The 25,922-nt window shown below is 41.8% G+C and overlaps 1 protein-coding gene across 1 annotated transcript in view; it reads right to left on the reverse strand.

Annotated features, from left to right (window-relative positions):
• Positions 1-25,922, reverse strand: part of LOC135319025 (anoctamin-6-like) — a 267,291-nt gene that overhangs the window by 220,275 nt on the left and 21,094 nt on the right. The window contains exon 4 of the mRNA XM_064478132.1: positions 12,755-12,852. Within this exon, the coding sequence (XP_064334202.1) occupies positions 12,755-12,852 (98 nt within the window). The remainder of the gene's footprint in view (positions 1-12,754; positions 12,853-25,922) is intronic.

Here is a 25,922-nt window from a genome sequence, read left to right on the forward strand (position 1 = left end):
GTCTGTGAGGTCACAGGAAGTCAAAGTTATGGTGGTGGCTTAGAAGTTCTTTTCTCTCTGTGTGTAATTTACAGGGCAATGCTACAGATGGGGCAGCAGAGATCTGTGGTAAGCTGTTCCATAGGGTGGTGGAGCAGTTAGAAATGATAAGGTCAGAGATCTAAAAGACTTTTAGACCCTCCCCTCCTAACTGGCAGACCTTTAAAGCAAACTAGCACAGGTATGTAACTAAGAGAGTGGATGAGAAACAAATTTATAGTCCCTTTAGTGTTACTGCTCAGTCAAGGGGTAGGGACCACTCTGGCCAGGAACGGCAAGACCGTGGATGTTGTGGATGGGTAGGAGAAGCTGACATTTGCTTCTGACCTGAGAGGCAGGGTTGTGTTGCAGAAAAGCCGATAGTGCTGGAAAGATGCAGCAGGTCCACAGCCCAAAAGGAGCTGTCATATTCAGGGAGGTCAGAGAGCAAGAACCAGAGTTACTGACGCCACAGGGTCAGTAGCGTGGCAGCTGTGATGTCAGTATCTGCGTCCCATAACCCACCTAACCCTACATGAGCTCATCTGCCTAAGGGGGCAGGTAAGTAGCAAAAATGTGTGGAGTGGGTGCAGCCACTGGCAAATTGGCAAGTGGGCATCCTAAGGAAACGCAATGCTCACCGTCACCATATTGGAAATAGGGCCTCATGGTGTCAGATCTCCTTCTTATTCAAGAGAAACCAGAAATTAAGAGTTTATTAGCAATCAACCCAGATCAAAACCCAGAAAAGATATCATTTTATAATGACAAAGAAGGCACAGACTATTCAGAAATAAATTAATGAAAATATTAAGAAGATTCTGATAAATGATTTAAAAAAAGAAAAAAATGAACAGTAGAATGCACCACCCTCTTCAGTGGGCAGACTCAAATTTGGGGGACATAGATCATTTTTTCTCCAAAATAAATTTAGTATCTGAATGCAAATTTAGTTAATAATCCCAAATGGATTTAAGAAAAAAATCTGAAAGGTGATCCTAAATGTATTCCAGAAATATACCCATATATACAAATAAAATAATGAGGAGGGATGTTTGAATTTGTAGTATTAGAGACATTCTGGAAAAGGATAAAACAGGACCAACTCTAGGAGGTATTAATCTATGTTCATGGAAACATTATAGAAATAGTGCACTGAGAGTATGAATGAAATAGATTACATTTCAAGAATAGACGTGGATATTTGTGAGATTTTAGTAATATTATAAAACTGACACTTCAAATCAGTGGATTCAAGTACTGCAGTAATTAGCTAAATCATTGGAAGACCTGGTACAGTGTCCTCATTTATGACATTAAAATAAATTCCAGATAATTTTTTAATTAAAAAATAAAACACCAGAAATAACCCAACATGATTTAATCTGTTCAGATTTTCAAGCGAGAAGAACTTTCTAAAAAGCTTTTGGAACAAAGACCAAAAAGAGCAAAGGCCCAGCAACTCAGCAAGGCCAGAAACGCCCACTGTAAAACAAAACTAACCCTCGCCCAACCCTCTCTCACGGTCCTGTGTTGCTCTCTGATACTTTCTACACTTTCTTCTTCCCTTTAAAGTCCAGTTTCTTGGAGAAGTACCTGCGCTGAAGACTTCTCCAGGGCTCAGAGCCCTGCATCCCCCACGGCCCTCATCGCAGCACTGAGACAGGAGTTGCACTGCCGGTGGCTGCGTGTTTCAAACTAGTCGGCACTTTCAGCTCCTATTTATTTGATTACCAGTTAGCTTTAGCCGTGGACAAATATTTTCCTCTCAGTGGAATATTTTCCCCCCTTAATTTTTGTTTTACTTAAATAAATTTAAAAAGCCCAGACAGAAAATTGTGTGTGCACATATGCACACACACAGATACACACAGATCTGTTTTTTAAAGTCTACCTAAGTATAGTCCTCCTCTGCCTTTTCCCCAGTCTTGGCAATTAAAGCTGGGTTTTAGCTCTTGCTTTTTTGCCCCACACACACACCCTTTCTCACTATGCTCCTTTTAGTCAGTGTTCAAATCCCTCTGAAGCCAGGTTACAGCTTTCTCTGTGTTGCCTCAACTAGTTTCTCCCAACTGCTCTGATATTATTCTTTCTCTTGCTGGATTTCTCTTCTCCCATGTGCCATGTACATGGCCCTTTTCCCCAGGGCCTCGTCCTCAATCCTTCACTTGGCAGGAATGAATCGCCCCCACGGCCTCACCCGCAGCTCCTCTGAGCTCCTGACTGTTGAATCCAGCTTAACAACGGGCATCACTCCTCAGATGTCCCATAGACACTTTGCAATCAAAATGCCACACACAGAACCATCTCCTCGAAAGCATCTCCTCCTCTTACACTCCCACTGCAGATCCACTCTCCAGATGGGTCACTGGAAAGTCACCTCAGCAGCTCTGCGGCCCGCCGCCGCGGCCCTGCAGTCCCCTCTGCAGCAGTTACTACTTCTGCCGCCCACGTCTCTCTCCCTCTGCCCAGGGCCTCTCTGCAGGCATGTGCCACTTGTCTGGATTACCTGGAGTGGCCCCCGAAATATCCTTTCCCACCAAAATATGGGCCTCCCCCCAAAAATATTATTTTCCATTCTGCTGCCAGTATAACCAGATCTTCTTTAACATAATCATTATGCAATTCTCTTGCTTACATATATTCCAATATAGCGCTGTTTTTTTAAGGATACATTCAAGCCTAAGCACACAAGACCCATCATGACAGAGGCCTTGTGCACCTGATATTCCCACCTGTGGATACTTTGTTCTAACCCTACTTGTTGTTCTTCAGTCTGGCCAAGCCGCTTCATGCCGTGTACTCTTATATGTCTCTACCTCTCTGCATGAAGTGTCCACTCCCTCTACCACACATTAGAGAGCTAACTTCCTTTCACCTTTCAAAATTCAGTTCAAATATTTCCAGCTCTATGAAGTCCAATGTGTGTTCACCTGCTTAGCAATCCATCAACTACTCGCCAAGTCTCGCCTGCCCTGCAGAGTGCAGACACCATGTCTTACCTGTCTTGGTCTCCCCAGCAGTTGATACAGTGTTTGGCATAGCAGGTGCTCAGTGTTTGTTGGATAGATAAACGAATGAATCAGTAAAGAGATGAGAGGTCTACAATCCCCCCCAGTTACTCAGCTGCCATTTTGGAAAGTTCATTCTGCGGAGTTAAGGAAATGTCAGTGCAGGTGGTGAGCAGACAGAACAGAGGTGAGGGTGTGGGGGAGAAAGGCGGTCCTGGAGAGCGCAGGAGAGGCGTGGGTGGGAGAGCACTGGAGAGAGAGGGAATGGAGGGGGCGGGTGCAAGGAGATGTTGAAGAACAACTGATATTAAATGCAGTAAATTAAATAGAGAACATAATAAATAAAGGGAAGATCAAGTTAAAACAGCAAGGATGGAAAAGGCAGTACCAGAGACGAAGAGCTCTCACTTCATCACTCACTGCATTTCACTTACGGCACCCGCCCTCTGGGAAGGCAGTGCCAAGTTCTTGAGAGACTGGTGTTTGTGCTGTGGGTGCTCTAAGTACAAAACTGTATCTTATGGCTTCCAGATTTTAAGACTGATAGATTATTTCTCTTATGTCCCGTGTCTGAGTTCTCAAACAGCAGGATCTTTTGCTTCTGGGGGTGAGCTATTGTGGTTAATAACTCAGGGTTACTCTAATAATCTAAAAGGACAGTGGGAAAATCACTAAAACAAATAAAAGAGAAATTTCACTCAGAAAAAAACATATGCCCTATAGAACCTTGTGGGGGCCTTGGGGGTAATGTTACCGCCAACTCATCTAACAGTTGTATGTGAGTGTGTTGAAACTCCATGCTCAAGTCACTTAAACACGTATGACAAACAGGGTCCAGGCTGTGGTGCTCCAGACATGCACGGGAAGATGAAAAGCCTGACTACTGCCTCCGACAGGATCAGTCCAGCCGGGGAGCGCAATGGACACGGACACGATCACGCACCATCAAGGCAAGAATCAACTGCAATTCATGTTTAGAGAGGAGAGCAGAAAATCTCTAAAAAGTGGAGGGTTTCCTGCCAAGGCTTGGCAAGATTCCTTCCAGGCAGAAAAGCAGAGAAAGATACTTCTGGCGAAGGAGACTAGGGATGGTGGCTGGGTGTGAGGCCTAAAGAAGCAAGGGTGGAGGGCTCCAGGGTCATCTGTCAGAAGCTGTTCCCCTTCAGCAGCTAAGAGGCATAACTAAAAAGGCAGGTGGGGTGTCATTAATGATCATGGGGAAAACTGGGAGGAGGAAACTAAGGTCAGGATATCACCATCAAAGGCACTTTATTTGAGAGGAACAAAAATAATTCAAAAAGCACTTGGAAATTCTATCTCCCATGAATGAAAAGAACACAAAATAAGTTTCACTCCAGCGTTGAATATAGAATAACAGACTGCCTACTCTCAGAAATGGATTGAATTTTCTAATTCGTTAGGGATTATTTAGAGAATAGGAAAACGAATAAATCTGAACAATCTCTCTAGAATAGCTGTTACTCCATCCTGTTATGTAGGGTAGAGTTAGGCTGAATTATTTAATTAGTATTTTAATGAGACTATAAAGTTCTAAAAGTCCTATCCATTTCTCCCAAAAGCGTACAACTTTTCCTTTCAATGACCTTTATTTGACTTAACTAGAACAATAACTATTTTCCAAGGCATTTTTCGTGTGTGTTAAAATACCAAATGATATGCTGCCCTCAGAATGTTGTTGTTATTATTAATGCTGATAATAGCCCCAATAAGAAATATTTACAATTACGACTCATTTTGGAATAACAGGTCATTGGCTTAAAGTCCTTTTGAAAATAAGCAGAAAAAACGAACATAATTTCTACACCAGGGAGAGGAGCTGCACCCTTAATCGAACCTGGTCACTAAGCACAACAAAACAAAGATGAAACTCAAATCAGACACCAGGCCACAAAACATAGCTGACTGAAGATGCCACAAAATGACCTTTCATTCACCGAGGGAATCAGATGCGTTTCTATGTATATTATATATTTTAAAAGCAATTATTATATATATAGCATGTAATTTAGGAAAAAGAAAACTACCTCTTTCTGTAGACTTATAAACAGGAAGCCCAATGGGGTGTCTTGCAGACATGAACCCGCATGCATAAATGCAAAGCCTATTGACCAAAATACTTTCCTGTCTCCTAAGCTTAAAAAAAAAAAAGTAATTCAAGGCAGTGGTGAGCTGAAAGGGCTCAGATACAAAACGTGCACATCATCAGCCTTCTAGTAGATAAATGTGCGCCATGCATAATAGAAAAGATGAAGTTTCCTATGGAAATCTATTTTGAGATGCAACAATTTAAAGGCAAACGAGAGCTCAAAACCAAGTTCAAACAAAGAGAAACAAAGGCCAAGCAAATGTACAGAAATGGACAAAGACATTGGAGAAGGAGGGGATCTGTGTTCTACCAATACTCCAAATCAGCAAATTCATCCTGAATTCAAGCCAGTGATGTGCCATGAGGTCACTCAAGGAACCAGGCAGAAACCATCTGCCAGAAGAAATAGAAAAAATGTCAAAGGCAGGTGTGAGGTGTGGAAGGGTTGACCCTGTGACCCTTGCTGCCATGAGGCAGGATGCTCTTGCGGGCTTTCTGCACAGGCTGGAGGGCTCACATGACTCTGTTTAGAAGGATATCAGCCAACAGCTGTGCCACACGGGCTGCAGCCCGAGCTGAGTCACATCTAGTAACGGTTCTGAGTTCATCCTTAGACGACATGACCAGAAGGATCTGAGAATCAATGATGGAGACTTACCTGAATGAGTATTCCATTTCATTCTTTGGCAGTAAACCTTCAGCTTTGTACAACATAAATATTGACAAAGATATACACAGGCAACCTATTTGAAAGCCTAACTGCATAATTGCATCTAATTGAGAAAAGCGGGCTCCGTTTCGGTATGCTAGGTCTTTGTTTGGCTCGGTAACCGATGCTTCTGAGACCCAAAGCATATTCTAGTATAACCGACAGCACAGAAATCTCCACTGATGACTTACTCATTTCAGGGTATTCATAAAATAACCCCAGTTTGCCCGTGGGATACAGATTGTTGTCCCATTCCCATCGTGGGGTGGTATGTTCTGCTCCCGAAACTGTGGCATCATTAGATTCATGAACCAGCTGCCAAACAGATCAAATTATAAGGCAAGATATTATCAGACCAAGGTCATAAAAGTATTACTGACATTTCAAGCTGAACACATCATCTTCCCAAGAATTTAATTTCTTGTTTTCAGGATAAATTTCTTTTAATTGCTGCCTCCCTACCCTCAAATATTGTGAAAACTAGCCCTGAATACGTACCTTGGGTTTACCAAAATTGTAACGACTACTACTACTTTATCTCCTACCTCCTTTTCAGGTAGGCACTTTAGCTTTTAGAAGATACCTACCCTCATTTGTTTTTTCCCCCATTTCTCTGCTATTATCCACCATGGCCTTTCCAGTCTGTTAATTGTCAGACAAAATAAGTAAAAGAAAGAAATACAGGGTCTGTGAGCTGGTGATAAGTGCTGCAGAGGAAAATAAAGGAGGGCGAGGAATGTGTGGTAGGGAGGAGTGTGGATGGGGCAAGTGACCTTTGAATAAGGCAAAGACGGAGGCAAAGGGGTGGGCAGAGGGAACAGTGATCACAGGCCTTGAGGTCCCTCACGCTGGACAGACAGCATGGAGGCTGGTGTGGGCCAGAGTGAATAGGAAATAAGTGGTGGTTTTGGGGGGTGGAGCCTTAGAGGCTGCTGTGAGGATGTGGGCATTTTTCCCTCTGAAGGAATTGTGGAGCCATGGAGGATCACTGAGCAGAAAATTGATAGTCAAAAGTTGGATCGAACAGGTCCAAGACCCTAATTTAAGCTGAACAAATCAAGGGCCAAAGAAGTGACATGCCACCTCAAATTCAGTGCAGAGCTTGAAATAAACAGCCTCGACTTGCAGCCCAGTGCTCTGTCCCCTTCTGGATGTTGTCTCACAGAGCTGTCTATAAGGTTATATTATTTCCTCACTCAGAGGCTTGTGGGACAACTGAATTCTTCCCCCTTTTTCAAATGGCAATTTGTCCTGAAAGGAATTCGGAGTTGGCAGTGAAACAAGGCATGGACCTGTAGCCTACAGAGCTGTTGTCCCTGAAAGCAACAGCTGGCGCGTGGTTTACTCGTGGAGTTCAGCAGAAGAGACAGAGCAACAACAGACAACTTAGCATCTGGCGGAGCTTCGGCTGACTGCACTGCACGTTTGGATGGATTTCAAATTTGGACAGTGAGGCGGCTTCACACGAAAGGCAGGTGTATACATCATACATGCCCACACGTCTGTATGCACACACACGTGTACACACACAGAGTATATGATGTGACTTGTAAAGAGCTGCCCCTGCTAGGTTTCCCACTGCCTCTGATCTCAGCGTTAACCTTTCCCTGGCCATGCTCCCAGGGTTGCTACGAGATTTCTTTGCAATGGAACATGCCCTTCGCTTCACAAACTTTCGCCAATTCTTTCAATGACATTAGGGGAAGAGCAGGGAGCTCTGTGAGGGGGTGGGGATATGGACTCGAGATACCCCTGAATCTGAATCCACACTTCATGGCTTATTTGTTATTTAACTTTATTTACATTCAAAATGCAATTGTTGCAGATCTCAGAAGTTGATTTACACTCACTGCTGTGGCAGAATGTTGCGGTCAGTAGACCCACCACTGGATCCTCTTATTCAACACGTCCTTCCAATAATTCAGATATTACTGTATCACAAATGCCCATTTCTATATTTTGATACCTGCTTTTCAGTATAATTATCTTCCTTCTTTACTCTCTAAATCTTATGATTTTTAAACATTTTTCTGAGAAGTGTTCCACAGGCACTTTACATATGATAAGATGATAAAGAGATCCTGGAGTTCAAAACCACATTTAAATCCTGAGATAAACTCAACTGTGCCGTATACATGGATAGGTTTAGTCTGCTTCCTTTGTTACTTTGTTTAGTAATTTTTGTTTCAAACAAGATCCTACTGTATAGCACAGGGAACTACATTCAATAACTTTTAATAGCCTATAGTGGAAAAGTATATGACAAGGAATATATATATATATATATGTATGTATATGTGAATCACTATGCTGTATACCAAGAATTAACACAATATTGTACACCAACTATACTTTCAACAAAAAATGTTGAAATAAAATTGGGAGGTGAAACTTCGACTGCCCAGGCTGCTGTCAAGATGAAACGATTCAAAGCAGGCCAGGTATTAGCAAACCCCCTAACACATCAAAACCCCATATGGGATCTTCTTTTTGAGCAGCACAGGCTAACCAGCTGTGGTCACCTGTAAATAAGGTTGAAGTCACTTAGACCCTTGGCTTGGGAACGCCGTGGCCACCGGGGTGGGGGTCACTGCAGCACCTACGAGAATGACGGGGACAGCCTGCTCCTGACTCCGCTCCCCAGGCCGCAGCCCGGAGCACTGCAGTCAGGTCTGAGGTCCGGCCGGGAGCGCACAGCTCCACAGCCACTCGGAGCCCTGCGGTGCGGGTGGAGCTGGGAACGCGCTCGTCCATCACCCTTCCAGGCACCCAGACTCGGGAGTCCCCTGGGGGAATTTTTCTCTGCCTCATAATTCCTGTCTCAGCCTCTTGTGGAATGCGGTCCATGCCCAACGGAAGCAGGGCTTTAACCCTCCGGGACCCAAATCCATCACGGCTTGGATCCAGGATGTAACATCCATGTTAACTCACCTGGTGCTCCCTTCTTGTGCTGAACTGCCCTCCCCCGTCGATGACATTAGGTCGTATTAGAAGTCCCGACTTGCTTGTCCTTAGCTAAGACTCTGAGCCTCTTGCTCAGTCTTCCTGACTGGAACCACTCTTCTGTGGCAGAAAAGCTTGGGCTGTCGGCAACCCATCATTGTCCTCGGTCTTTTGGGTTTTCTGTTGGTTTATGGTTCTCATGCAGGGATACCAATTTGCACATGAGAAACACCTGTAGACATTTTAAAAAATACAGACACTGGATCCTCCCCACTGTCCAGCCAAGGCTGGAAGCTTTCTCCCTCTAGCAGGGGTTACACAATAATTTGCTTGGGAATTGACCACACATATTGGCAAAATCATGGTAAATTGCCCTTTACTCAGTGCTTCCCACGTGGCATTTTCTACTTCATGTTGTCTTTGTACGTTCATTATCACATTTAATCCCTGAATTATAGATAATCACCATTTCTTTTGAGGACACTCCTACTTGCTAATCTTGAATACAAGTATCTTTGATTCTCTTAATCTATTTCATTCCTGAGTTTCCTGTTCCTGGATTTAAAGAGTGAATTATGGACACATGTATTTAAGATTCTCTTAATATATCTATCTGACTCATCCTCTAACCAAATCATATCTGGAGAAGAGAGATATTCTCTTTTAAATATTTGCATTTTCTTACTACATAGTAGTGCGTACACACGGTGGAAAATGTAGAAAGCATATAAAGTAAGAAAATTACAGCCATACATTATCTAAACACCAAAGGACAGTGCTATGTCATGTTGGGCATTTAACCATTTTTCTTAATATTTTATCATAAAATTTCCCTAGGGCAAGTTACTTAACCCTGGAATTGTACTAGACTTTTGTCAAGTACAGAATAACATTCCCAGAAATGACCCCAACATCAAAATAGTACGTGAGGCTGGGAAGGCCATAGGGCACTCAGCTTATTCTCTGAGTCCTATAAAGAATGCTGTTAATTCACTGATGTTACTCATTCGATGCCTGTGAGTCACTCACTCATTCAGCTGGCTCGGACTGAGACCTACTTTATACCAAGTGCCGATCCAAGTGCTGGGGAGACCCCAGAGAGAGCCTGGATCACGGCATCACTGTCCTTCTTCATTTGCTCCCAGAATCCTACTCAACAAACCCACATGGGATTGGGGGGTGGAGGCAGGTGAGATATGGTAAAATTCATTTCATTATGTTCCTTTAGACATATTTAAATAGCATGAAAATAGTCACTAACTTTGATAAGTTTTCTTTTCCCTTCCTATGTATTTTTGAGGATGGGTATAGTTTTGGGGCAGCAAGAGTAATTGATAGATCTTTAGTATGTTAGGATTTTATATGAAAAATTAAGAAGGAAACTGGCACCTTATACAAAGAGAAGAGGCAGTGAGGAAACCACAAGCCACCCTCGAACTTGGCTACCATTCAGAATTTCTGGTATTCAAAAAAGGGAAACATAATTCAAAATATTTTCCCTAAATATTTTAGCCCAGATTAGAAATACATGTAGGCAAAGTTCAGCTCACTGGAACCTACAACAATGTGCTTACTTAAGCGAAGGTATAAACAGACCACAGATACTATAATGCATCCTTTACTTTAAACTAGTTCATGTGAGCAAGTTTCATTTCACATGAATTGCTCAGTACCAATTTAGGAAATATATCCTTCTTGATTGGTAAAAATAGCTCACTGATAACCAGATTCAACAAAATTTAGTGTTAAATAAATAACCTATTTCCTTCAGGAAATGCTTTTGAGTAATCTGAGTTAAGTATTTCCTCTATCTGATCTATTTCTTTTCACAGAGAAAAGTAGTATTATTTGCACATGAGCTACTTTTACTCCTCTGGAGAAATCTGATTGTGAGCTCAGGGTAAGAGTTGTCTACTGCACAGTAGGGAAAAAAAAGATTCATTTCACAGCAAAGATCAGAATCTTTTTTTTGAGGGGCATGGTGAGCTGGGGGACAAGGGAAATGCCTTTGTTTAGAGACAGACCACAGTAATCCATCCTGAAGCTGAAAGATGAAGACCTTGTGAAGAAATGTGGAAGGACACACTGACACACAAATGTGTTCACTCTGCAAAAACAGAAAGAAGGAAAGAAAAAATAATTTAACTGCCCTATAAAGAGAATGGACAGAAAATTGGTAATAAGGGAGAGTGAAGGAAAGTTAGGGAAGGGAGGAGAAACAGTGAAAGGGAACTTGGATGCGGTGGGCAGAATAGCAGGTTTCTGGAGCTTACAATGAAGGATGATAAGAAAAAAAGTAAAGTTTAAAAAAAGTTACAAAGTTTAAAATAGTTTAAAAATTAAAAAATGAAGTTAAAAAATAATTTTTTTTATAGTGGCATGGAAGATTTTAAAATGATGGAGGTTTTTATTTCAAAATTCAAGTTGTTTGAGTTTCTCCTCCATGCTCCAAACAACAGTAAGAATTGCTTGTGTAATTGGTTTTGGGGGACACCACAGAGAGTGGTGAGCAATGCAGTTAGGTTGGCCAGGAGCAGAATGATTTTGTGGAAGGCAAGACAGAAGAGAGATCAACAGTTTCATGAGGACAGAAACTCAAAGCCAGAAATTATCTTAAAAAGCTTAGTGTGGTGGGCAGAAAAATGTTCCCCCCCAATATGTCTATGTCCTTATCAGCAGAAAATAGGAAGAGGTCAGTTTCCCTTGCAAAGGGGGTCTATGATTTCAGATGCGGTTAACGTTGCTAACCAGCCTTCTCTAAGAGAGACGAGCTGGATTATAGAGGTGAGCCCATTGTAATCACCAGGGTCATTAAAGTAGGAAGAGGGAGACAGAAGAGGGGAGAGAGGAGAGGAGATTTGACCACAGGATCAGAGTCAGAGGCACACAACCATGCTGACCTTGAGAGAAGGAAAAGAGGTCACAGGCCAAGAGACGTAGGTGGCCTCTGGAAGCCAGAAAAGTCAAAGATACAGTTTCCCCTGAGGCCTTCAGAAACAGCCGTGCCAATATTTTGACTTCAGCAGGCTCCTGCGTTCAAGAACCCTACAAGGTTAAATTTGTGTTGTTTAGTGGAGACTATTTCTTTTTTCTTCCTACTACCATGTCATTTGGGGATACTTGTTACAAAAGAAAGTGAATACACTAAGCTCCTTGAAATGTTCAGAAATTGCAGATAACACTGGAATGTCCACTTTGATATGGGATAGGGCTTATGTGAAAATCCAAAGGACAGTGTGACCTTTGCTAACATCTGCTTTTCTCATTTTTAGGAAGATAACAGTAAGTCAAAACCTCTGTAGTTATTATTTTAGACAAGTGTCTCTTAAAATATTATGTAGCCCTGTGCCTTAGGACACCAAGAGAGTCTCTGTTCTTAGAAGAACATGAATTCCATGAGATAGGGTCTTACATCTGAGTCCCACAGTGGTCTCTTATTGGCAATGAGAACTTGGGCAAATCATTTACCCTCTTTAAGCCACAGGATCTTCATTTGAAAAGGAAGATAAGAATAAGGATTGTTTGGGTGATTAAATTGTACACACACACACACATATATGTACAACATTTAATACAGTGACTAACACATACTAGGCACTCAACAAATTCCTGTTATGGATTTTTAAATGCATGTATAAAAGGAGGAGAAAGTTGCGGGAAGTTGTGGGAAAACTTAGTTCATGGCCCCAAAAAGGGCCATCTCTCAACGGGCTCTGATCAGTCAGTCCCCAGTGATGGGCTAATAAGCAGAAACTGTAGCACTTGAGGATTTAATTTAAACATAAAAAGGAAGGAATTTAAACATAATTATTAAACAGGAGGTATGTTTACACTGTTGGCTGGATCATCTTATCTGGAGAGCTTTAATAAGCAGAGAGTCTCCCCTGTTTTAGAGATGGGCATGCAGGAAAATTACTTGGATGGGTGGGCCGTTCTCACCCCAAGATCACATAACTTAGTACTCACGGAAGTAACACCTCTTGTATGTTATTCCAGATGGACTGTCCTCCCATGATTATTGTCAGCTGCATCATCAGTTCAAGGAGACAGCCACCTGGGTCACACTGGAATATTAGAAAGAAAATCTCATTTAAATTTTAGATAGCTCTAACATGAAATAAAGTCATTATTTTATGCCTAAAAAATCTAAGGAACAGAGAGTAAAGACACTCTTCATTGGGCAACTAAGAGAATACAAGAAACAGGTTAGACTGTCCGAACACAAAGCTGTATTCACACGTCTTCATTTCTGTATTTTCACAGCCAATACACCAGATCTCCAGGATAAGTCACAAATCTGCCATTAAAGAATGTGATGTAGAAACACGAGGAGTAGTATTTGACAAACTGGAAGAAGAACACCTTCATGGCTAGGTTGTTCTCATAGTCAGTCTGGTCCTTGGGATCTCTGCAGCTAGAATAAAGAAAAGTTAAGTCTGTAAAACTGTGAACAGCTTTGAGACCCTAATCAAAGCCACGGACACATGAGTTAACAAGCTAAGTATGTATATATATATATATATACACAATTCACACTTTTTTCATATAAGCTGTTTTGAATTCCTTAAAATAGCTACTATGTTAATTCCAACTGTACACACTGTTGTAAGAGTTTCTCCCACTATGAATGCAATATCACACAAGGCAAAAAAAAAAACAAAGTCACCCGTTCCTTAAAATTTATAAGCACAACAGTATCCAATGGGCAAGAACTGTCCTCTGTCAGGTGTAAGTTGAAAGAAAGCTACTTCTAAACATCCTGCTAAGTGAAATTCTCTTGTCTCCCTGAACGGCAGGAAGGTAGGACTATTGAAGAAAACAAACAAAACACGGGGCAACTTGCTAGAAGCATTTGGGGAACATAAAACATCCTGCTAGTTCAAAATTTGAATTGGTCTTAGTGTTTTCAGAAGATGACCACTGAGCAGACAACTGGGAGAACGACCCAGCCACATGCAGTGTGTGGGAAGCAGTTAACTAGGGCCGCTAAGCCGCTGGCTGGGATACAAGCCAGAGAGAAGAAACATTTGTTATAGAAGCCACAGCTGATGAGAATGGAGCTACACTAACAGGAACAGCATGGGGGGAGGACACAAAACAGTGTGATTACTTGTCCTCTCCGTAACGCACAAGCAAATCTGCCACTGGAACCACGACCCTCTTCCACTTATTTGCAATAGAGAGACTATTTACTTTCAACAATAGGGTACATGATCTAATGTAATTGAAATTATTATTAAGCACTGACATATTTACACAGAGCTTGGACATTCTAAAGCTTTCTTTGTCCCTTTTACTAATGCATAGCTGCAGCTAATTCACTTCTCATATAGGCTAGAGAAAATACGTTTACACTTGAAGTTTTCTAAAGACTGTAATGTACTGGAATTGAAGTGCCTAAAAGATAAAGTCTCTGTTTTGACCTGGTTCTAAAACTGGTGTAGAAATGACCTCAGCTGCAGAAGGAGCTTAACAGACTCAGTCATCTTGATTGCCACTTTCTCATATATGGCGTTCAGGGTCACGATGATTTTAAAACTGATGAGGGAAGCAGTGATGGGCGTGGCCCACCTGCACAGTCAGGTACTTCTTGATTGGGTCTCTTCCATTCAGGTTCTTGGGAAGTTCTGCTGAAAATACAATGAACACTGAAAGTCCGTAGACAATGATCCCAATAACTGAAGCAATGGTCAACAGGACCTGACAACCCAAAAGCCCAGCAGCATAAGGCTCACGAATGATCATATTTTTACACAGAAAACTTGCCCCCAATCTACGCTTAAACAGACAACATGCACGTGCTGTAAACCTCACATAAACCTGAGAAGTGATGTAAATCGCATGTAAATGCCACAAGAGACGTGAATATCCGGCATGTTAAATTTTAGGGGAGGAGGAATGAAGGATGTCAAAAAGAATGAGTACATCCACTAATGTAACATGCTGACAGCAGGAGCAGCTGTGTGCAGAGCATAAGGAATATATGGGAACTCCACTTTCTGTGAATTTTTCTGTAAACCTAAAACTGCACTAAAGAAGGAAGCCTGTTAAGTATATCTTTAAATGGCTGAAAATGGAGTAACTGGTGGCATGTTCTTTTGGAGACAAGTCTGTGATAGCAGAACCAATGAAAGTATCCCTTCTACATCTATAGAATTATTTAGGTTATGAACTAGTTGTAACCCATGAAGGGGATATGCTTCCTTTCAAGGGAGAACCTATCACTGATTCAGGGGTCAGCAGGTGCTAGCTGTCATCTTCATTCTGAATAGGACCAGTGAAGCTGTGGACATGCCCTGAGGGAAATAGTGGAAGTGACTGCAGGTCTCTGCTGATGAAAGCTTCACATGCTTTTCATACTCCTTGAGATCTTAAAATGGCAGGTACTCCTACTCCCTGCATTTGCACAAGATTCATGTCCCTGATCCATTGTAGTTCTGACTGTGTGGACTCAAGGGCAACGGGAGTGTCTGAAGCATAATTTGCACGTGGCTGGTAAGGCTTCAGTTCCTCACTAGGCAGGTATTTTTCTGCCCACTGAAGAATGCACATTAAAGGTCCCATTTTTAAACTGTTTTCCTTCCATCTACCTTCTTGGTCATAGTCCAGAAGCATGTACTCAGGGTCCATGGCTGCTCCTGATGGCTGCCCCAGAGAGAAAGCTACAAAGAATGTGAATTTCAAGACTAGGTGAACCACATCATGTTATTTACAGTAACAGCGGGAGGCTGGCTTGCACCTGCAGGGGAGAGCAGATGGAGTGTTTACAAGCCCCTCCTGGAGCCACACTCCTGCATCTGGATCCCAGCTCCGATGCTAGCTGTGGGGCCTTGTGCAAATTTCTTAACTTCTAGGGGCTTCAATCTCCTCACCCATATAATGGGGGGATAATAATAGCAATTTATAGGACTATTGTGATGAGTCAATGATTTACTAATTGTGAAAACAATTAGAACATTAACCACAGGCATGTGAAAAACTATACCTAAGTATTAGCTATGAATATGGTGACCAAAGTCTTAAAAAGGTGTTTTTCTTAGTTTTTAAGCCATCACTTTGTAGAGAAAGCATTTTATTTTCTCCTCTACTCTCTTTCATCATCCTTTTCTTCACAGTAAGTCTTCATGATTGTGAAAGGGATAACTTTTTGGTGTGTGTGTGATTAAATGTGAAAATTAGTTAAGGCTGTGAAAAATGTATTATACAAGGTATATTAAGCCTTCCTCTCTTGTACAGCACATATAGGCTATTTAAATACTATGCATTTTTAAAAAGTCTGCATAATAATTTTTTAATTATGTATTAAGTAAACTTAATAGTTAAGATTCTTTAAATGCTTACTATTGCTTCAGCACACATCTATTTTTCTAAATCCTCACAATCACCCTGTTGGGAAGGTAATATTATATCTCTTTTACAGATGAGGAAATAGAGCCACATGGAGATGATGCAATTTGCCCCAAATGAAGCAACTATTAAGTGAAAGAACTGAAATACTCAAAGAGCCCAAAGACACACTAACTGTAGAGCACTGTCTACTACATGGTCTGTGAAATCAATTGTAATTCATTTCAGAACTTTTACAAACTTGACACATTTCCATTTTTCTTCCAAGCACTTAATGGGTTCAATATTTCTTATGAAACAGGAAAGCTTTCCATTCTCCTTCCTCAAGTTTCTTCTTATTTATCATCTTTTCTGATCATAATTTTAACATTTGCTCATTAAAGATAATTTGAAAGTACTCAGTACTGGACAGAACTGTTGTCCTGGATCTGTCCCCAGTCTTAGAAGAGGGCCCAGAATTGCTTTAGGATAAATAACCTCCCTTTTGTTTTTAGTCCTGTGATTTAAGCTCGATTAACCAACTCATTCTGAAGCACCAGAGGTAGATCTCAGTTGGTTTAAGACAAATAATACCCCTCATTGTATTGGCCTCGCACATGATTGGAGAATTGGCAAATAACCCAGTAAGAGCCACTATTATGTGAGGAGATACGTGCTTGTGCCCATGTGAATGATAAGCTTCCTCTATCAAGAGAGGAAGCTGCCAAAGAGACCTCTCTTGGTTTGGATGGATGATCTGGGATGCTGAGTGCCTAGAAGCAGCATGCTGAGACATCATTGGACACAGAATGAAGACAGGACAAGACCAGCCCTTGACATCATCTGGGCTACAGTATCTCTCCTTGACTGAAGCCAGACCTCAGATCTGAGGTTTTCATTTACAGGAACCAAAAAATCCCATGCATCCCCATTTTTTGGGTGTTGTTTAAACACATTGGAAATTGATTTTGTCACCTACAATGAAAGGACTCCAACTCTGAAAATGAATAAAAAATAAAATAAGGAAAATGCTTCTACCTATAGACATAATTCCTTCAGAAGGGTACATTGTTTGTATATTACAAATCATTTTATATATTAATTTTATTCTCAAGCCTATCGTAAGTGTAACACTTTGACATGTCATAAAATATTTTCATGGACACACTTTTTCATGGCTGCGTATTGTTGTACTTTGTGAAGGGTTGGAAGAATATTTTGGCTGAGATTTTATATATATATATATATACATATAAAAATATGTCTGTGACTTGCATCCGTACTGACTTTTCCCTGCCATTTTGAAATACTTCCTGATTAAAAATTTTTCAAAGCTAAATTAGTTGATTAAAACATAGGAATATTTTTGACTCTTGATATCAACTGCCAGACTGCTTTCTAAGAAAGCTTGAGAAGTACACTAGAAATTAACACAGCATTGTAAATCAACCATACTTCACAAAAAATATCCAGTAACCTAGGCAAGGGATTGGTGATCACTGACATTTCATCCTCATAAACAGAGCTGTGTCACTTGAGGGGTGGAAAACTACTTCATTTTGATGTGAACTGAGTGAATTACTATTGGAGTGTGACATCTATTTTTCTTTGTGAATGTGTGTTCCTTTTCTCTGCCTTCTATGCTCCTGAGATTTTTTGATGTTACCTTTGAAGTGATCTGAACTCTCTATGTATTGAAGGAATTAGCCCCTTGTTGGATTTGTAAACAAATAACATCCTCTGGTGTTTTGTTTAAAATTAGGATGCTTCTGATGCATGGAAATCTTTGTATACTTTCCTCAGAAATTTACTGTTCATCTAGAGTTTGTGTAAACATCCATATTTATTTCTAGTTTTTTTCTAATTGTGTTACTTTTTAAATGTTTCTGGAATTTATCACAATATATGGTTCACTGTATGATTTCAATCTTTTCTTTTCCCCCCAAGTAGCTAACGAGTGTTCCATTCACTGAATAACCTTTATTTATCTCCCTGATTTGTAATGCCTTCCATCTCTTATATTAAATTATTATTGATATCAGAGCCCATATCTGGACTTCCTGTCCTATTTTCTAATCTGGCTATTCTTGAACTACTAAAAGTCTCATTATCTTATTAATTATTATATTACTAATATGATTTTATTCACAATAAACCCCAAATCAATTTTATAACTTCTGATATTTTGGAGATATGATCTTTTAATCTAGAATCATGTGATTAAAGCATCTTTTATATCTTTCAGTAGTTTTTACTTTTATTTTTTGATAGTTCCTACTATCCTTTTCTTAGGTTATTCTTAGACATTTTACCTTTGTTGTTACTCTTGGAAAATTTTAGAAATCTTAATGCCTCCATCTGGTCTCTTAATCAGACCCTGGAGAATCCTAAACCACTGATCTGATTTGAACAAATGAGGTGAAAAGAATAGGGGGAAGCACTGTGAGCAGAAGAGACTGTGGAACCTCCAGAGTGGCGCCCTGCATTTGCTCAGATGTTCTCTGGAAAAAGTTTTCTCTATGAGACTTCATAGTTCCCAGCTTGATTTTCAGTTTTCTCAGGATTTCACATTAGATTTTAAAAAGTCTGTGGCAGGTTCTTACCCAGAAAAAGAGCACTTGCACAAAGGGTTATATGTATAAACTTTCCCCAGGTGGTAAATGGAAAACTCTCTTCTTCCTAATTAAAAAAACAAGTTAAGTCAATCAAGGGATTACACCAATGAAATGACTTTTCTCCTAATTGGTCAATAAATCCTAAACATAATTTAAAAAAAATAATTTTCAGACATAGCCTCATTATTTGTAATTGCATGGGTTTTTTCCTTTTTTTTGTTCTTTTCTTTTCTGTTAACGATGTCAAACAAACAACAAAATACGTACAGTGTTCATTTTAATACTATTTTTTGAAAATGCATATGTGAACAGTAAACTATTTCCCTGCCATGGTCTGAGCTTGGGGGTCTGGGTACCTGACGAGGCCTGAGCTTGCCTTAGATTTCAGAAGTGACGGTAGTGACAGCATAGAGTCCGTGCAGGACAGAATGTTTCACAGGTGTCGGCAGCTAACTGGTCTCCACTGTGTGTTTCTTGGTTGAGCTTTATGTGTTAATTAGCTACAACTATGAAGTTTTAGAGTTTACATTTTAGAGTTTATATTTTGAATATTTTTAAGAGATGAAATCAGTAAGAATCAAGGTTTACCTGGATTATAAAAACAGATATAGTATAATAATAGCTGTCCCTAAGTACATGGCCCTTCCTCTGAGCCAGGAAGTCTTCCAAGTAGATTCTGTACATTACTTCGACCCGTCATTGCCACAGTCATGAAGAAGAAACCCTCTTATTCTTATTTTATAGGAAACTATGGCACAGAGAAGTTAAGTTGTCCAAGATCACTCAGGAAGCAAGCTGCTGTGTTCAAATATGAATTTAGGCAACTTCATTCCCAAGCTCTCACTACCACAACGCTGGCTTCTCTAAACAATGGAGCATACTTTCGCAAGTAAAGTAAAATGCTTCAATTAAATACTAAACAAAAAAATATTAGGCAATTTTTTAAAAAAGGAAGTACGATAAAGTGAAATGAGTTTTCATCTTCAATTTTTCAACAAGCATGTTCTAATGAAAATTTAAACTTATTAGCTGGCAATTTTAAATTTAAAATTGGCAGTTTAAATGACCAAAAAACTTTTCTTCAGTATTTTTTGTATGCTGCCAATATGATACGTTTTTGTTTTTCAGGACTCAAAAGCATTATGAACATCTAATTTTGTCTAAGTTTCAGCTTTCAACTCTGAATGTACAGTCTTTTACCAACATATGCTTTGACCCCCATCTTCAGTTGTAAACAATGGGAAATATTCATAATGGGGATTATTAGAAGCTTATTACATTGTAAAAGACAAATGTCACTTTCTATTGGTAGCTGAACCTCATTTTTTTCCATTTATAAAAAGAGGAGTTTTACCTGCTCCCTCCAGAACTTTTCAGTGCCAACATTCTGTAGATCTGTGATTCAATTTATTAAATCTATAGTTGGAGACATTTTCAGATGCTCCTAGTAAAAGCATTTTCTTTCCAAGAGTTATTCATGTTCACAACATACTGTCCTGCTGCTGCTGACTGCAAGTACCATCAGCTCTAAATTATCTCAGCTGATGGAAAGAAGCAATAATACAGATGACTCAAAAAATCATCTTTTCATAGCTCTGGAACGTTGATACAAAGATATATATTATTATTTTTTTAATTTTGCAGCAGGAGTGGCAGCAATAAATTTACATTTCCAATTATATAAAATGCCTAGCTCAAACACTGCTCAAACACTGATGGCATCTCAACAAATGTTTCCCTGCTTCTCCTAACCTTTCTCTGACTTTAGGATGAGAGTCATGCTGCTTTGTGCACATCCCAACCGGAAGTGGGAGCAGTGACCGGGACTTAGTTAAAGACAAAGGGGCACCTAGTCTACGATGAAAAGGAGGCGGCAATAATGAAGGCACATGTGAAAAAATGGGAGTCAACTATAAAAACCAATGTGTCTTTCCTCCTACATCTATGTCATAGCAGCTAATTTATATTTTGCATTTATTTATTGGTGTTATGAAAGGATAAAAGTCAATGCCTCTTTTCTTATACACTTATACAAGACTTTTTCTTTTCCCCCTTTTTACTGTTACTATGAATGAAGGACCACACTTCTCTTCTGTGTACACCATTCCAGTCAGTGCTCCTTCAACTTGGCTGCACATTAGAATAACCAGAGGAGCTTTAAAAACTTCCCTATGCCAGAATGCACCAAAGGCCACTAAGTACCATCCGAGTTAGCAGTGATGGAATCCAGGCACCAACATTTTTTAAGGTACCCTGGTGATTCCAACATGCAGCCAAGGCTGACAAGCCCAGAAGTAAACAGACTAAAGTGCATCTAAAGAGCGCCCGCTTTTCCTGGGTAATCTCATCTGTCTCCACGTGGGGACACCGCGCCTCCTATTCTGGCTGGACTTGTTCTTCCTGTTCAAACGTGTCCCATTTTTACTCAAGTTCTGCCTGGCGCCGCTTCCAGAACTCCAGAAGTAAGGTGACTAACAGAGAGAGAGAACAGCAGAATGTGGATCTTCAGTGATGACTGATGCTTCAGAAACCAGTACTTAGTATTTATTACCGTTAACACTTTGGTAAACGGTTAATAAAATCACATTTATTTATAGGCGATACTAAAGAGAAACATGAGTTAATGCCTTTTTTTAAGAAAAAAGAAAATGTAGATTATTTATTGAACTTTTGGAAACAGACTAGCTCTCTAGCTCAAGAAAAATTTATTAACGTGATGGTCAGACGCAGGTGACTGTGTCTGATGCTACAGTACCTGCTACCAGCACATTATGCCCACTAAAAACACAAATATCAGGGGGATGGGTATAGCTCAGTGGTAGAGCACGTGCTAAGCATGTACAAGGTCCTGGGTTCAACCCCAGTACCTCCATTAAAAAAGAAAATTAAAAAAAAGTAAAATTAACTGTCACAATTTAAAAGCAGTGCACGGTCCACCCTCCAAGCCTTCTCCTCACATCCCTGTCTCTTCTGTCCAAAGGACCTGAGGGTGGGGAAGGGGATAACAATGCTTTAGTAACCCTTGCATTTCTATTTTCCACCACCCCAGTCACACAAAATTAAAATAATATTCTTAAATATGGAAAACTGCCATTTTCCTCAATCTTCGGTAAAGTAATTTTTAGAAATCGTCAATCTGTTTTAAGACTCGTAACTTCAAATAGTAGACAAAAACAACATGAAATGTTTATTGAAAAATGTGGCTTCAGGGTAAATCCCCTAAGCCCTTCTTCCAACCAGACTGTTACCCCTAGGCCCTAACTCTAGAGAAATTCCAGAATAACCACTGTTCCCTCCACCATTATACCTGAGTCTCTACCATGCTCTGAGAATAAAGAGAAAAAAGACACAGTCCCTGCTTCCGGGAGCTCCTAGGTGCACAGGACTCATCATGAAATGATGGCTGAGGAGGCGTGTTAAGACGTCTTGGATAACAGTCAGCAGTGGGTGCTCGGGGCAGAGAGCCGGAACTGTAGCCAACGCTCTCCCAGAGGAGGAAACCACTGTGGTGAGTTCTGAGATGCCCTAGAAGTGATCAGGTGAAGTTATAATGTTAAGGCCATTTCTCCCTGGGGAGCTGCACATGCAAAGGAGGGAGGCCAAAGAGAGCCAGGTCACTTCCAGGAACTGCAAATAGTCTAGAAGTGAGAACAGGGTGTGGGAGGCAGGTGAGGCAACCAGGTGGAGAGATCACAGGTGCACATCACACAGGACTCTGTGTGCCTCCAAGGTAAAGGAGACATGCAAAGTGATCTAGAAAGAAAAAAGATAGAGGCAGGGAGACCTATTGGCAGGTTCATGTGAAGGCCTGCTGAGGCCCCGCTAGGAGGAGAGAGAAGAAAACATTTCAGCAGGTGGACGGATTGGCCACAGATGTGATGGAAGGGCAGGAAGAGGTCAAAGATGCCGAGCAGCTTTCTGGCTTTGGCAGTGTCCTAAATTATAGTGCCATTTCCTAAAACAAGAAGGGCAGGAAGAGGAGCAAGTCGTGAGAGGAGACAACTGATTCAGTTCTGGCTGGGTGCCTGTGGGCTCCAGGAGAGATGTCCAATAGGCAAATAAAAGTCTAGAAATCGGGAGAAAGTTCTAGGCTGAGCCAAGTAGTTTTCCTGCTTCAAGAGGCTAATGGTTGTGAGTGGACAAGCTCACGAGAAGAGATGTAGAGGGGTAGCTCTCACCGTCCTGCACATGGAAAGCATCTGGGAGCCTTTAAAACATAGTGCGCCCCAGCCTGGTGTGGGGCCTTTGTACTGTATATTGTTTTTTAAATACTTTCCTTTTTTGGGGGGGTAGTTAGTTTTATTTATTTTAATGGAGGTACTTGGAATTGAACCCAGGACCTCTTGCATGCTAAGCAAGTGCTCAGCCACTGAGCCATACCCTCCCCACCATTTTTTTGTTTTTAGACATTAGCTCTACTGAGCAGTCAGGGTTGAGAATCAACCTGTAGAGAGCAGAGAGCCTTGGGGTAGAGATCAAGGAGAAGCTTCCCAGAGCCCTGCAGACCCCAGCAAGGGCAGCCGGAGATGCAGGGAGCCTCGGATGGGCTGTGAGGAACGTGAACTCAACACTCCCCAATGACAAACATGTTTCAAGCACCCACTTCCCAGCAGTGTTTCTTCTGAGTTTACTACTTTTCCAGTAATACTGGGTGAGAATAGAAATAATCTGGACACAGGGATCAAATTCAAATGCTCGTTCTGACCATTCTTAGCTGCGTGATTACTGATTAAAAGGTTACCGGTCTGCCACGTGTAAACTGGGGGACCTAGAACCGTGCTCGTGGGCTGCTGTGAGCGTAATGAAATGACAACTATAAAGGCACTCCTGACTCTCAGAGGTAATTGCTACTATTGTCCCCATTTGGGACACCAAGAAACAGAGTCACAGAAAGCTTCAAACATTTGCCCAAGATGAAGGTTAGTGTCTGGAATCAAGCCAATGACTTCGTGGATCCAGAGCCCAGGATCTTCTTACGAATAACACGGCACTGCCCAGGTTCCCTGCTCCAAAACCCGCCTCCCTTTGGCTCAGTTCCATGGGCCCTGCGCTGCACAGATGTCGTCACTGCCTGCCTGCCCGCCCGGTGTCTGACCCCGGCACTGCTCCCTCCATCTCACACACCGCTTCCTTGGGCACACCAACACTCACGAGGCCATTGCTGTGGGTACTCGGATGTTTACACGGAAACGCAGGTGGCAGCCCAGCTTTTTGCTATAGATGCTGCTGTCAGTGGAGGCAAAGAGCTCACAGTTGGTGGCGGAGGCCACTTCTGGTATCCTCCTTGGCTGGAGAGCTGGATGGAATCCAGTTTCCCTCTGCAACTTAGACATCCAGCATGAGAGTTATGTAAGGCCATCTGGCCTCTCAACATAGAAATGATGCCCCCGCAGTCGTACTTAATATTGTAATCTCCTGGCTCCACCAGGGAGCAGAGGCCATGGCCTGTTGTCCAACAAGTTTTGTTTCCTTACACGACAGCTACAATGGGGTGAGTAAACACCGGACCAGAAAATCTACAAAGCCCTCGTGTACTATTTCCTGACACTTGCAGGTCACCCAAATACCCCAGATCCTCCAAGTAAACAACTAGTAAGAGGAACTGAGCTGGCTCGTCTGTCAGATCCCTGATGGCAGGACGGATTTGTCCTCTCCTGCTCTCGGGAACATCCGTTCTCCTTCTGTGTGCCCTTCCCTGATTGAAGGAGACTGTTCTTTGTTTATGGGCTATGGAGTATTTGTGGCTGTCTGACGAGAACCTTCGAAACTAGAGCTCTTGGTGAGAATGGAAGCATAGCACCCACGTCTCATGAGCTCAGCTACCGAACAGCCTCATCTAGCCAAGACTGTGGCCAACACCAGGGGTCCACGCTGTTGAGTGTTGGGTCTGGAGAGCAATGCCTCCACCACTGAGAAGCTGCCCCACCACTTGTGCCCTTGTCCCCATCCAGGGGGAGGTGATGCATCCATGGGGTGAAAGCCTTGAGGGCACTAGGTGACTGTGGACCAAGCTGTGACTGGCTGGTCCTGCCCCCCAAGTGACCCATGTTACCCTCACATGCAGAAAATCCCCAAAGAGACCCCTGCTTGAGGGAATGGGTCACCTATAAGCCAACTGTCCTCGGGCCACCTAAGAAGCAACACAGTATACACAGTGAGCCACCCACTCACTACAGTATCCAAGGCTCACAGTTCCCTCATGTGACACCATGTACCCCCAGCAAAAAGAAGACCGTTACTTTGTAATTGATTTGAGAATTCTACTGAAAACACTGCCTTCCACCTTCCACTTATGAAGTTCTTTCCACTGTGTCCCCTGCTCTGCAATTGTGCAATCAGTCCAGAGCTCCCTCATGAGAAAGGAAGGAAGGGGCCGGGCAAATCCAATAAAGGAATGGCACAGCCTTTAGCACCAAGATGGTGGAAAAGTCAACTCCCAGTAGATCTTGAGCTTCAATACACACTCACCGAAATACAGCAGGATGTTAAATGGCACTCCCACAGGTCCCAGGACAGGTTCAAGGCTGACCATAAAATGTCAAAGGGTGAGTGGTGGCCCAATTTCTGGGAATCCCAACACCTTTCCCAAAGCAGTTGGAATATTCCTCCCACTTATTAGCATATGAAGATACTGAGTGCATAAAATCTAACAATCCCACACCTCGTGGTTGCTCTCTCTGCTGAGATAGACAGCCCACACACTGTCTGTGGAGTGTGTATCTACTTTTACTTTAAACTGGAGCACCCAACCCCCATGCCTCATGGCCTTTCTGTTGCCTTCTGAAACAGCCCACTCTGCTTATGGTGTATATATCTCTCTGAATAAATCTACTTTTACTGAACTGTGGCTCTCGAATTCGTTGCTGGGCAAACCAAGGACCCACACTTGGTGAGGTGCATCCCAGGGACCCAAATACGACCTGGGATATGGCCATCCTCTCCCCCACATTTTCCTGTATCATACATTCCTTCCCAAAGGATCTCACCTTGTGCACTCCAAAATAGACAGCACTCATGTGTCCTGACCAGGATCTGCTCCTGTGTGTATCATTTCTTATTTCCACTAGAACATCAACTTCAGGAGGACAAGGATTTGGTTCTGTTCACAAAGGAAGCACCAGCACATCACAGGTGCTGGAGAAGTATTAGCTGAATGAATGAGCTGTGGGAAGTCCTGGGATTTCCACCTGGAA

This window comes from Camelus dromedarius, chromosome 23 (genome assembly GCF_036321535.1).
Source record: "Camelus dromedarius isolate mCamDro1 chromosome 23, mCamDro1.pat, whole genome shotgun sequence".
In the NCBI taxonomy this organism is placed as follows: Eukaryota; Metazoa; Chordata; class Mammalia; order Artiodactyla; family Camelidae; genus Camelus; species Camelus dromedarius.